General features: G+C 39.3%; 1 protein-coding gene across 3 annotated transcripts in view; it reads left to right on the forward strand.

The window, feature by feature from the left end:
* The window catches only part of LOC117376542 (EGF-like repeat and discoidin I-like domain-containing protein 3), a 119308-nt gene that overhangs the window by 35776 nt on the left and 70606 nt on the right, over positions 1 to 12926 (forward strand). For all 3 annotated transcript variants that reach the window (XM_033973048.2, XM_033973049.2, XM_033973050.2), the window contains one exon: positions 11898 to 12026. In XM_033973048.2, coding sequence (XP_033828939.1) covers positions 11898 to 12026 — 129 coding nt within the window. The remainder of the gene's footprint in view (positions 1 to 11897; positions 12027 to 12926) is intronic.

A 12926-nucleotide genomic window follows, 5' to 3' on the forward strand; every position in this document is an offset into this window, starting at 1 on the left:
CCCATGAACCTAGATGACATAGGAGATGAGCAATTATATAAATAGCTAGATAAATTTGGAGAAAGAAAGGATTTCCAGAAAAAAAGGGTTAATCAGGAATAGAAGGGAAGTTAATTTGTTGTACTATTTGGAACAGGGGATCCATGGAGCCGTGAAGTGTCATTCTTATCTTCTCAAGTTTAAGAAAATATAGTACATCCTTGAGCCACTGTATAAATGATGGAGGACCATGATCATATCTAACCAGCATAAAGAAACAATAATATAATCCACTGAATCAGACATTAAAGGACATTTTTAACATGAAATAGGACTTAGCTACTAGAACTAGTCTAAGCCACTACTAAACCAGTATTAAAGAAGACATATTGTGCTTGTGTGTCGCTCTATAGCTATAATCTGACACCTGTGGATCATTATGTTGTAATTTGCACATTGTAAATTGCAATATTCCTCAAAAACAGCTTATAAAAGAAACAAGTTCACTGACATCTGTGTTAGAAAACTGAAATGTCCAATGGGAGCTGACGTCACCGTAAACGTCATCACAACAGAGTCAGCACCTATGATGGATAGCTGCAGATCACGCCAGCGAGCAGCAGATTTTTTTAAGCATAATTACTACACAACACTGCCGAATCCTGCTCGTATCACCGATTAAGAGAACAAAATAATCACAGAGCAGCAGGCTGTCGTAATATCTGGAGGGACCAAAGATTCAGATTTAGTGTTTATTTACAAACATGAAAATGTATATGTAGATTGACAGAGCAGATAGTTGAGAGCGGTGTTGTACGCTGAAGTCTTCGAGCAGGTCGAGGTGAGCTGGGTCGGAGGCTGAGGTGTTTGTACCGGTCGTGGAGAGCTGGGTCGGAGGCGGAGGTGCAGAGTAGTTCCAGGGAGTGGGGTCACGGGGGATACGCTGTAGAAACAGAAGAGAATGACATGAAGAATGACTTGTAGAAACACAGGCAAGCACACAGAAGGGAGGGGGGGGGGGGGGGGGGGGAAACAGCACAGAACATGCAAAAAAACAAAACAAATCCTGATACGGGCATATGCTGGTGGCTGTGAAAACAGGAAAATAAGCGATTAAACGTTGCTCAAATGTGCACAAATCACTCTAAACACAACTTCAGGTGAGTAAACGGTGAGGCAAAACAACTATAAAATGCATGATTGGTCTGTGTCATCGAACAGCAAAAGTAATGACTAGCATTCTCGAAACCAGGTCCAATTCAGAACTGATTTACGTCTGAAAAATACCGACCCTTTATACTCTTCACCAGGGTCTAATATAGTGAGGCAAAAAGGACCGCGTGGAGCACAGGTGTCTGCTGCTCGCTGGGTGCTGCATTATTAATGACATTGGTAAGGCAGGAAACATACCTATTGCTTTTTCCACAAGATATTGACAAGTAGAAGTAACACATGCAAACGAAAACAGTAGTCATGTAAAAGTATTGTCTTTATAACAATCGTGCTTCATTCTTGGTTTAATGAATGACACTAGTACTCCACTTCAACCCGTGCATCTGTCTAGACGTGATCGTGCCCGTACAGATGTTTTAAATCTGACCCACTTCACCAGGATCAGCAGAAATCTTGATGAGAGTAGAGCCATGCGGTCGGTAATGCTCCGTCTGACCTCTTCATAACCTCAACCACTGTCGTAAACCTAAATAAGATTAACAGGGCACTGGGGTCAAAGAATCAATGGTTTAATACCTCTGCATTTCAGAAGCTTTCACTCCATAATGTACTCTTTTATGTCTGTCTTTAAAAAGGATGTTTTTGTTTAAGCTCAGACATAAAGTCGCAGTGAACCAGTAGCTTAGTGATTAATTATATCGCTCTCATAAAGCCGCGTGCGCCTTAATGCCTCAAGCCTCTCCATTTCAACGCTGCATTGTAAAAACTAATTGTGTAAAGGATGTTTAGGGAAGTGGCTTTGATAGTGTTATGTATACAGATACTTTAAGCTAATGGCCAACGCAGCGAAGATATTAATGAATATTACACTTACAGGAAGATTCTTGTGGGTAAAGAATCAGATTTGTCAGTTCATGTCAGTATCTTTCTGATTGGAAGTATATTAAATAGAAAATGCATTTGGATACGTAAAAGGCACATATCGATAGACTAGACAAATGTTTGGTAAGTGATTTGAATTAATAACGGTTGCCAAACTAAGTCCCCTGGTGAAAAGTTTAATGCAATAATTGTTTTCTGGCTGTAGTTTATTCCACTGACTGTATAAATAACTGGACAACGCGAGTTTGACGTCACCCACAGCGTTCGGTTCCAGTCAAATGAAGCTCATCGAGGCTAACGGTTACAGGGGCCAATTAGGAGCCGAGTTTCATATTTGGAATTCCGACCGCGAGTGCCATAGCAACCGAAGAGCCAATCCAAAGCGAGGATGATGAAGGTAACGCCCCTTTCCCGCCCACACCACTAATTAAGCCATTTGTACCCGGTTTCCACGGAAGAAAAAAACACCAGGAGCTGAAAATACTTTCTGACATCTAAAATGAAAATAGCAGTGTATATATTGTTTTTTTTACCTTTACGCTTTGTCTAAACACCTGATGTATGTTGCTAATGAAATCCATGAAGTGCTACACAGACTTCTGCTCCTGAATCTCTGCACAGCGTCTGCAAATCGGGGCTGTACGAAGTCACTTTCATCTTTACGCAGGACTGTGAGCTGTCGTCTGTGAGGCGTGAGCGGTGTTTGTTTTGTTTTTGCGGATATACCGGCTTCCGTGAGTGTGACACTTATTTTGAGCGACGAAAAATAATGAAATATAATGTTTATCGTAATGTTTCAGGATGACAATAATCTTCCAATTTAAATTACGATAAAAAAAGAACTAACACAAATAAAATACACTTCAATTAAATATGTATAATTTATGTACAGTAACCTCTGCACAAGCGGGAGTGACATCATGGAAAAAAGGCGCCTGATTCGTCTGTTATTAATGTTCATTTCTTGATTTACAGACACAATAGTGAAATAAAAACACCAGGATCATGTAGAGCAGGTTAATATGAACAATTTAAGACCAAAATGACGAACCTGACACAGCAGTTACAGAGAGAGAGGCAGAGAATTTGAGTCGAAGGAGCCAGAAGTGCCCATGACCACCTTCTAATTGCAACGCGGCAGCTAGCGACTTACTACATCCATTTATATATATACGGTCTATGGTTTGTTCTTTTGTACAGTGTGTCAATAACATTTGGCATTCTTGACCAGAGGGATTACATAAACAGCTATTTGTCTTTTCATAATGCGCCATTGACATTTAAGAGATAATTGCCAAGTAAACGTGCCAGCTTTATGTAGTGATAATGAAAAACCTCAACCACAGGAGGAAACCATCAAAGTTGGCAAAGCATTATAATAGCTTTCCAACTTGCAAACTGGAAACTTTGGTTGGCACGATGTCCAAAAATATTAGTGTTACATTTATTGTGGAATAACAATTTTATGATTATTCACAATTACTGGCACCATGACTTAGGTTTTCTTTCATTCACACATTCTAATAAGTGTGTGATCAAGTTGAAATCAAACTTCCTGGATGCTTAAGTCTAAAAAAAACAGATTAAAATAGCGGATTTACTTTTTTGGGCTGTAAATTCAATTATAATGACATGACCTGAATACTCACAATTATCGATTATAAGCTAATAATGTTGAAATTGTTATATTTTGCACAAGAACTAGCCTTAAATCGTCTGTTTTACCTTCGTTGAACCAGAGGACGCGTTTCCCCCGTCGCTCGCTGGCATCAGGCCTCCTCGGCTGACTGACGTGACGAGCAGCACGGAGACGAGAGCGGCGGCAGTGGTTGCTCCGTACGTGGGCCCAATTCAATCACGGAGCAGCAGAGACACGCACAAATATACACACAACAACACAACTTACACACATGCAGGCAGAGAACACCACTTAAGAGCAGCGCTGACAGCCTCGTCCTGACACAGATCTATACACTGCCTCCACGCTACATCCAGGTCTTATTCAACTCAGAGCAAATACGGCCGCTCTTTGGTGACGTGAGACACATATTAACGTCTGGAGAAACTCTTGTCCAGTTGTTATTCTGACAGTTGTAATTAAAACTTGAGCATCTCCAACTTAATAGAATTTCAATTGAGTTGTGATTGATTAACAGTGATAAGATCGGGGGTTTGATTGACAGGTCGAAAGCTAATTAAGCGGCAGTAAAAGTATGTCGTGATGAGATTAATTGGGTTTTCTGTATGTTAAATGTCGCCGGAATGGAAGCACTCATTTGTTTAAGATGAGTATGTTTTAACTTGTGGTTTTGTCTATGACCATGAACGTCATTATTAGACATAGTAGTTACCGTAAATTTCGGACTACAGAGCGCACCTCAATATAAGCCGCACCAGCTAAATTTGAAAAGAAAATCTATTTTGTACATATATAAGCCGCTCCTGAATATAAGCCGCAGGTTTTCATATTGTAACATGAGATATTTACACAGAAAGACGGTGCACCGACACGCTTTTTTTTAAACTGTGCCTGAAAATTGGCACCAACACGACATCAACATGGGATGAACACATCTGCAGGTTTAGAAAATAAAGCTGCACCAACACGGAAAATCTGCTTTTATTTCCTCTCAAAACTTTTGTCTTCTTTTTACATTGACCAAGTTGGATTCATTGATGCCGAGCTCACGTGCAGTGGCTCTATTTCAGGGGTCAGCAACCCGCGGCTCTGGAGCCGCATGCGCCTCTTTCAGCCTTATTCTGCGGCTCTGCGTGGCTTAGGAAAATAAATTTTAAGTATTTAATTGAAGTGTATTTTATTTGTGTTAGCTCTTTTTTGTTGTAGTTTAAATTGGAAAATTATTATGATCTTAAAATAAAATTATATTTTCTTATTTTTCGTTGCTCAAAATAAGCATCACACTCGCGGAACAATGTTCAAAACAAACACTGCTCACGTCTCACGTCTCACACACACAGACACAGACACAGCTCACAGTCCTGCGTAAAGAGCCCTGATTTTCAGACGCTGTGCGCGCAGGAGTCAGGAACAACTTTCGCCCGTCCCTAATGACACACTAATAAGCTCGTCCGTAGATGTATCATGAAAATCCTGCTGGAAATCGCCACAGAAATCTATTTGATGTAGTAGCAAGTATATTATCTGCTCTTGTCTCCGTGATGACGTATCACGTATAACACATCAGACACGACGCACAAAAGTAGAGCCACAAGCGAGTGAAAATGAGCCAAAACAAAAGTCTTTGGAGAGCTTTTAACAAAGGGGAAATGGACAACTGAGGAGCCAGAAGAGGAGACTACCTCCAAGAAAAAGAAAGATAAATTTAACAGACAATACCTACTTAAAATCAGGGTTTGTCGCTGCAGGTGACTCTCACGCGCAGAGTCCGCTCTGCGTAACGTGCGGGAAAAGCAAATGAGGCAATGAAACCTTCAAAACTGCTTTGGCACATGGAGAATAAGCACCTGGGATTAAACGATACGCCTTTGGAGTTTTTTTTTTTAGAAAAAAACTGCGGAGCAGAGTAGACATAATCACATAATCAGCGCAGAGCTCACACTGATGCAGCGGTGTGGTGAGTTTTTATGCACTTAAGTTATTTTTGCCATATTTATCTGCCACGTGTAGAAGGCTTGTCCGTGAAAATAAAACCTACATTATTCCGTTACATTATTATTATTATACACAGTGTTATCTTCATTTTAGATGTCAAAAGTATTTGCGGCTCCCAGTGTTTTATTTTACGTGGAAAGTGGGTCCAAATGGCTCTTTGCGTGTTACAGGTTGCCGACCCCTGCTCTATTTCCTTCTTTATCTTAAAAACTGCATCATACCCATTTCATGATGCGCAAAATGATCGTTCAAAATCAAAACTAGTGAATTCTTCAGAGCAGAATCTTTCCCCACGTCTGTCTCACTTTTACGTTTACAGCTAGAGAGCGCCCCCCGGTGGCCGTTATCCAGTAAAATTCCATAAATAAGCCGCACTGCTGTATAGGCCGCAGGGTTCAAAGCGTGGGGAAAAAGTCGCGGCTTATAGTGAAAAATTTACGGTAGTTTCTTTTTAGGGAGAATATTTTTTAAAATTCATCGAAAATTGCAATCAGTCAATCAGTAAATCTTTTTTTTTTTTACATATTGCCCAGTTCAGTTGAAATTCTAAATGAACACGTAACATATAGATATAATTTGATCCATATTAAAACATTTCACACAGTATAATAAGGCTTTTCTCATGTATAGACTGTATGTGTATGTATGTGGGTATATGCTTGTTTTTGTTTTTTTTTGTTTTTTTTTCTTTTTCAACCCTAAAGGAAGCGTAAACAAAGCATTGAATTTATGTCTTAAATGAAGACAGGGGTGAGATTGAATATGTTTTCTTCTTCCCACTCCTTTTTGAGCTTATATAAGGATTAATTTGTGAAATGTGCTTTAAGTGAACCTGATACATGTGCTCGAAATAAATAAATGAATGAATGAATGAATAAATAAGACTGTATATATAAAGCGACATAGCAAACGTGCAAGCCGGCGAGGTCCTGGGAGATCATGATTGAACTATCATCCCTCCCTCTGTAATTTCTCCAGTCAGCCTTGTCATTTTGGTCTTAAAATGTTCGTATTGACCCGCTCTTCCTGATCCCGGTGTTTTAATTTTGCTACTTTGTCCATGATTTGAAATATGAACATTAATAACAGACAAATCAAGCCTTTTCTTCTGAGGTCACTCCCGCTACCAGTGACAATAGGTTTGATTGAGAGCGTTGCTAAGCAGCCGCCCCCTGCTAAACCAGCGGCGCAGCCTCTCTCCTGATTGGCTCTTTGGTTGCTATGACACTTGCGGTCAGAATACCAAATGTGTAACAAAACAAAAACAAAAAAAAATAAAAAATTGTCTTAAATTCTGTGTCAAATATGCAGCGTATTTTCAACTTTTTGTGCTTGTTACTGCACAACCCCGGGAAACAGGACTCTGAATCTTTGCCCACTTCCCAAACCCCTCTATAAAAATAACACTGGTTACTGAAACATAGCGACCGTGCACACCAGTGACGCATTTGCCAGTTCCACTTGCTGCCTGTTCTTCCTGGTGTGCTCTCTCCATTAGGGGCCTGTCGGTACGGCTCGCTGCAGCTATAGATCGACATGTCAAAACTGCTCTGAAACCCGTCACTCCCCTCCCTCCCGCTGCGTGTAAGGCCGTGTGCAAACCATTATACGTTCCTCTGTTCAAGTGATTAGTCAATTTCGTTTGGTGGAGCACCGTCTATTGCAAAGTAGAATTTTTTGCACGATTTTGGGAAAAAAAAAAAAAAAAGATTCTGATTAGATTTGCAACGTAGGATCCTGTTCAGCACGTTGTAAACTATAGGGGCATTAAAATTTACTGTTTGATAAATGTGCCGACCCAGATTGTGATTTTAATTTCATTGTGTTATATTGTACAGGTCAATCATTGAGAGAAACGCGTGTATAATCAGTTTTGCCATCCATCTGTTACTAATTTACAATGTGCACTTAACGTCAGTGATGCAGAAAGGTCAAATTTCTGGAAGCACATTCTGTTGTTGTTTCATTTGGCAATACGCTTGATTTAAAGCTTACTCCAGATCCAGAATGTGGATGATTGTGACAGAAAATAAACATTCTTAACAAATATTTTAGTTAGGAAAATGCAATCTGTTGTAATAAAAAAGTCATTTACTAATCACCGTGTAGTTAATTATTTTATCTGGCAGGGACTATTTGCAAAATTGTTGATCTTCAGAAACAAAATATGCGTTACAGTAGATTTAGCTTGGACTATTTTCCATTCACAGTCCCAGGGTAATGTAATAAATTCAGAAAGGCAGGCGAGTGCATCTGTATGCCACTGCAATGGCACCACAACAGAGCAAACATGCATTCATACAACATTGTGCTGTATATTTATTTTTCTCCTTGTCGCCATTGTAAGGCTATACATTTTGTGGGTTAAGGCTAGCGTGAAATGGCTAAGTGTGTGATGTATGTAGTACACATCTCAAGGCTGTGGCCATTTACTGGCTGTTGTCAAATGTGCGGCTCGTGGCTGCTCATTTGTCAGATTGACTTAAGAGGCCATGATAGTCTCACCCTTGAGACATCGTTTGGCGCCTTATCACTGGGATTGGAAAAAGAGGCTTGTCAGAGCACACTTTACCCTGTGACAGCCTGATATGACTGAATGAAGATGGGAATAACAATGCTAGGGGTCTGTTGTTTTCTATGGTCTGATAAAGAAGATGAAAGATGGGATTTAAAAGCATGAAGAAATTATGGAACAATATTTATTTCACTGTAAATATTCCATTTAACAGTTAAATTATGTGTGAAGAACTTCCCAGTATACTTTACTTTATTTTACCTCTAAGTGACACCAGTCCACTCGTTGCCGTATCTCAGGTGATGTGGTCCCTCCACCTCCATCATATCTAACTATCAGGATAATATTCAGGCCAATACACACCGGGACACTTTGACATGTGGCAAAAAACCCACCTGCATTATTTTCTATGAGCGTACACACTCGGGGCGCTTGAATTGGGACATGGTGCCACCTCTGAAAACACATGAGGCTTTTTGCACTTCTGCGGTGAGTACAGACATGTCTCTGCTCTGTGACTGACAGAAACACTACTGTAAACTTTGAGGAGAGGCACGAGAGCTGCAGCAGAAGCAGGGAGAGCACTGGTGTTCAACTTGGCAGAACACTGCCTCCTCTCCTGCTTCTCTGTGCAGAGAAACTCTCATCTCTCACTAAACTCACTATAACCTGCTCCATCCACAGCCCTTCCTCCTGTCACTGTGTCACGTTGTGTCTCTCATATTATAAATAATCTACAGATAAAACTCCAATTTAAAACACAGTGAGAGTCGTGTTGAAGCCTGTTTAAGAGTCGCTCTGGTGTGCGTTGGCCTTTAGTTTACGATATTAAATGTTCTAAAGATAGTCAAATGTGAATTAAACAACCATGTAATAGTTCATGGATGAAATTATGTTAAACAAAAGGTTATTTCAAGATTTGAAAACAGCAACACATCTCAAACAAACTGAATAAGAGGCAACTAAAGACAAAAACACAGAAAAACCTAAACACATATATTATGTTATGTGAATCCAAAGCAAATCATTTAGATTTTGATGATCTATTTTAAAAAGTATAGGTTCATCTAACACCTCTAAATAGAGGTGACATTTTCTTGAGTGTAGTACTTCACAGACCAGGCTCACAATATTCCCACATCCTGCATTAGGATTCTCGGGAAGAGTGCTGAGCTTTTTTCCATCTTCATCTTCAAAGTTTTGACAGGCTGACTGCAGTCGTACAAGTGGATGTTTTAAAGATGAGATGGCTATCGGCAGGCCTTGAGATATGAAACCAATAACCCTGCATCAAGGCCCAGACATTTGCATTTGGCCCCATGTTACAGGTTAAAGCGACCAGGGACTGCTCCAGAATGGACACTGCAGAGAAATCATGAATATTTAATATATTTCCCTTACACTGGCTCATGGCACTATCCAGGGATTTAAAACCTCATTGATCAACATAGCATCGGAATATTAAATGCCATGTGGTATTGTAAAAATGCAATGCAAGAAATAATGCTATTGCACTTGCTCATATCAGTAAGTTATGACAAGTTGTGATTATCTGCTTACAGTAATATGCAGTTTTATATCCAAGACAGTGGATTCCAAGAAGCTGCTGCCATTTTGACTGGTAATTTGGACCATAAATGCACCACAGCTGGTTCAACACTGGTTATTTGTCTGCTTAAAGTAATGATTAAGTAATTCACTGCGGCTGGTCAGAGCTGCTGTGATGGAGATGCTTGGATGGAGTTATCGTTCTTGATACAATCATCAACTTTGAACAGGCCTATGTATTTGTTTCCTGATTTATCTTAACCGCTAATAAAAAGTAGTGTCCCAGATTCACACATTGTCATAATGTTTTGTCTGGTTTGCACATAACAATGCACAAGTATTTCTTAAGATATATTTTAAGGCCTCCAATGCGACCCTCACTACTGCTATGTAATCTAATGGACAGTACCAACTAGGAACCTTTTGTTCACTTTTCTTTTGTTTGAGACTACACACAGAAACAATTAAACATTTACATGTTTAAAAGTCCTATAAGTTCAGTTGGACATTTTAATCCTGTGCTGTGCTAAGATGATTTCTTGATTTAGAAAACAGCCCAATTAAAACACAAAGGATTAAATAAACTGCACAAATGTTCATACATTTTAAGAAAAGCACTGCTTCTACTTCTACCACCGCGCTACTTTTACTATCCCCCATAGAGTAAAGAAGCTACAACTATAACCAAACATGACTGAATCTGTGATATTATATTTTTACTATAATATCACCTGATGTGGAACATTTTTCTTATTCATTACCACATTGTAAAACATTGTGTTTTTATATTGTACTTTTAGTGCAGCTCATTCAATCATAATGTTTCTCAAAATGTTTAAAACTTTAACACAAACTCTCCTAATTTGTTCTGGTATAAAACAGCCCCTTGGCTCTTCATAGATTCAAGAAAGATGGTTTAGGAGGAATTCTTCCAAAAAAAATCTGCAGTAAACTGAAGTAAATTCAGGTGCTCTTTGGTGCCATTCTGCTGATATTTAATATTCTCAGCAGCATAATTAATTTCTAATGATGCCGACTTTATTTCAAGAAACTGTCAAAAACGTAATCTTCAAATGACTTAGAGAAGACATATTTTAGACATTATTATGTATTTAGAATTGTATTCCCTTTGTAGTTTGTACTTAATGTTATCAGATGAATCTTGAGGTGAGCCCTTCTTACTCTGTTGTCTCTGGACTTTTCACTTTAAGACTCTCGCAGCCAGAATATGGAAATGCATTTATTTTGTAAGGGCCCCAGCAAGTCTCTGATTGCCGTTAGCTGCACTTTCATGACATACATCGTTATAACGCCTGTTTCATCGTGGCTTTTGATTCAGAGTCTGCACAGCACGTTTTGCACGTGCGTCGTGATAAAAGAGAGAGAGATGTGACATTGGGGCTGCAAACGGCAGCGCTGGAACACTCAAGGCACGACGCTCCTCTGAGCAACAGACAGCTTTGCTGCACGTGCCCCTCAAAATATGAGGTGTGCCACCCTCTGCCGACCTCTGGTCTATGTTGTCCACTCAGTGGACAGAGTTTCTGCCTGAGGGGACATATTGAAGGATTTCAGGATGATGCCTTGGGCTGCCCCCCAGACCACAGAGACCTGCTGCAGTCACTGAAAGCCAAACCAGTGCCACCACTCATGTCTGCCCCACTGCCCTGTCAAAGTATTTTACTCCCCATTGCTCCCACTCGTGCCTTTGTAGCTTCATACTCTTCACTCCAAATGTGGAAATGTTGTTGTGCAGCTTTTTATATATATATATATATATATATATATATATATATATATATATATATATATATATATATATATATATATATATATATATATATATATATATATATATATATATATATATATAATTTTTTTTTGTTTTATCACGATCCTCTTGGTATCCTTTTATCCTCCATTAACTAAAGCCATCTGCTGCTTCTGAGCATCTACACTTCACTGTGATTGGTTAAGTTCACTTGTGTTCACAGGTGTGTGGGGAAAAGGGCCTGTCTTTGAGCACAGAGCTGCATAAAACAGAAAAGCACTGAATCACTATGTAGCAGCCTCATCAGTGCAGCAAAGAGTCACAGAATCAGACCATGTTTTATGCTTAGTTTTAGAGTAAATAGTAGCTCATTGTGTGATTCATGTCCTCTCCAGGCCCTTGCCACCCAAACCCATGCCACAACAGGGGCACATGCGAGGTGAGCGAGTCCTACCGAGGAGACACCTTCATCGGGTACATCTGCAAGTGCCCGCCGGGCTTCAGCGGAGTCCACTGCCAGCACAGTAAGTCACTCTATATGTATGTAGATGTAGAGTTTGCATAATTGAAAACTCACAAAGGAACATGTCTGAGATCATTTGGCTATAATGGTCCCATCATGTCTTGAGTAATAGTTCTCGACTATATAGAGACTAATTTGTAATACAGTAACATTTTTTGGCACATTTCAAAGTTAAGATGGATTATTGCATAGGGTCGTAATCCATTTTTGTCCCAGTTAGGCCTGTCACGGTAATTATTATATCAATCAACTTATTGTTCGGTAAATGAAAGCTGGAACTCTATTTTTGGGGGTAAATATTTATTGTCTGCACTTTGACTTTACACTACTGAAATTTTGTTGGCTATTTTTTCGTTATATGATGAGATTTAAGCTGTAAAAGTTGGAATTAATACCTTCTACGACTCATTACAGATGCAAACTTGGTTTGCTCTTGTTATTGTTTATAGTCTATATTTACTTCAGCAATATATCCAGCTTCAAAATGTGTTATCGTGACGGGCCTAGCCTCAGTCGAAATGGGAAAAGTATAAAAAATAAGCTAAAAAACTTCAAGCTTTGCATTAATACAGAGAAAATGCTTGGGTACAACTGGATCCTCATGTACCGCACCATCACAAGTGTTCTGCATGTAAATTTTTGGGAATTATGAATCAGGAACACATCCCACATGCTGTCCTTGGACTTTGTTTGCCATGTTATAGCTATAGCTAAAATAAATCATGTTTTTAATTCATTTTTAAACATTGCATTGTCTATTTCGCAGCGGTGTTATAGAAGTTAAAGCTTTTGCATATCGCTGTTTGACCTTGCGTTTATGTTACAGCTCAGATTATGAACATTTTGCTCAGTGTTTCATTTAAAGGCATGTTATTTGTAGAAAGATTTCATCGCGCAAAAA

Source organism: Periophthalmus magnuspinnatus, chromosome 9 (assembly GCF_009829125.3).
Source record: "Periophthalmus magnuspinnatus isolate fPerMag1 chromosome 9, fPerMag1.2.pri, whole genome shotgun sequence".
In the NCBI taxonomy this organism is placed as follows: domain Eukaryota; kingdom Metazoa; phylum Chordata; class Actinopteri; order Gobiiformes; family Gobiidae; genus Periophthalmus; species Periophthalmus magnuspinnatus.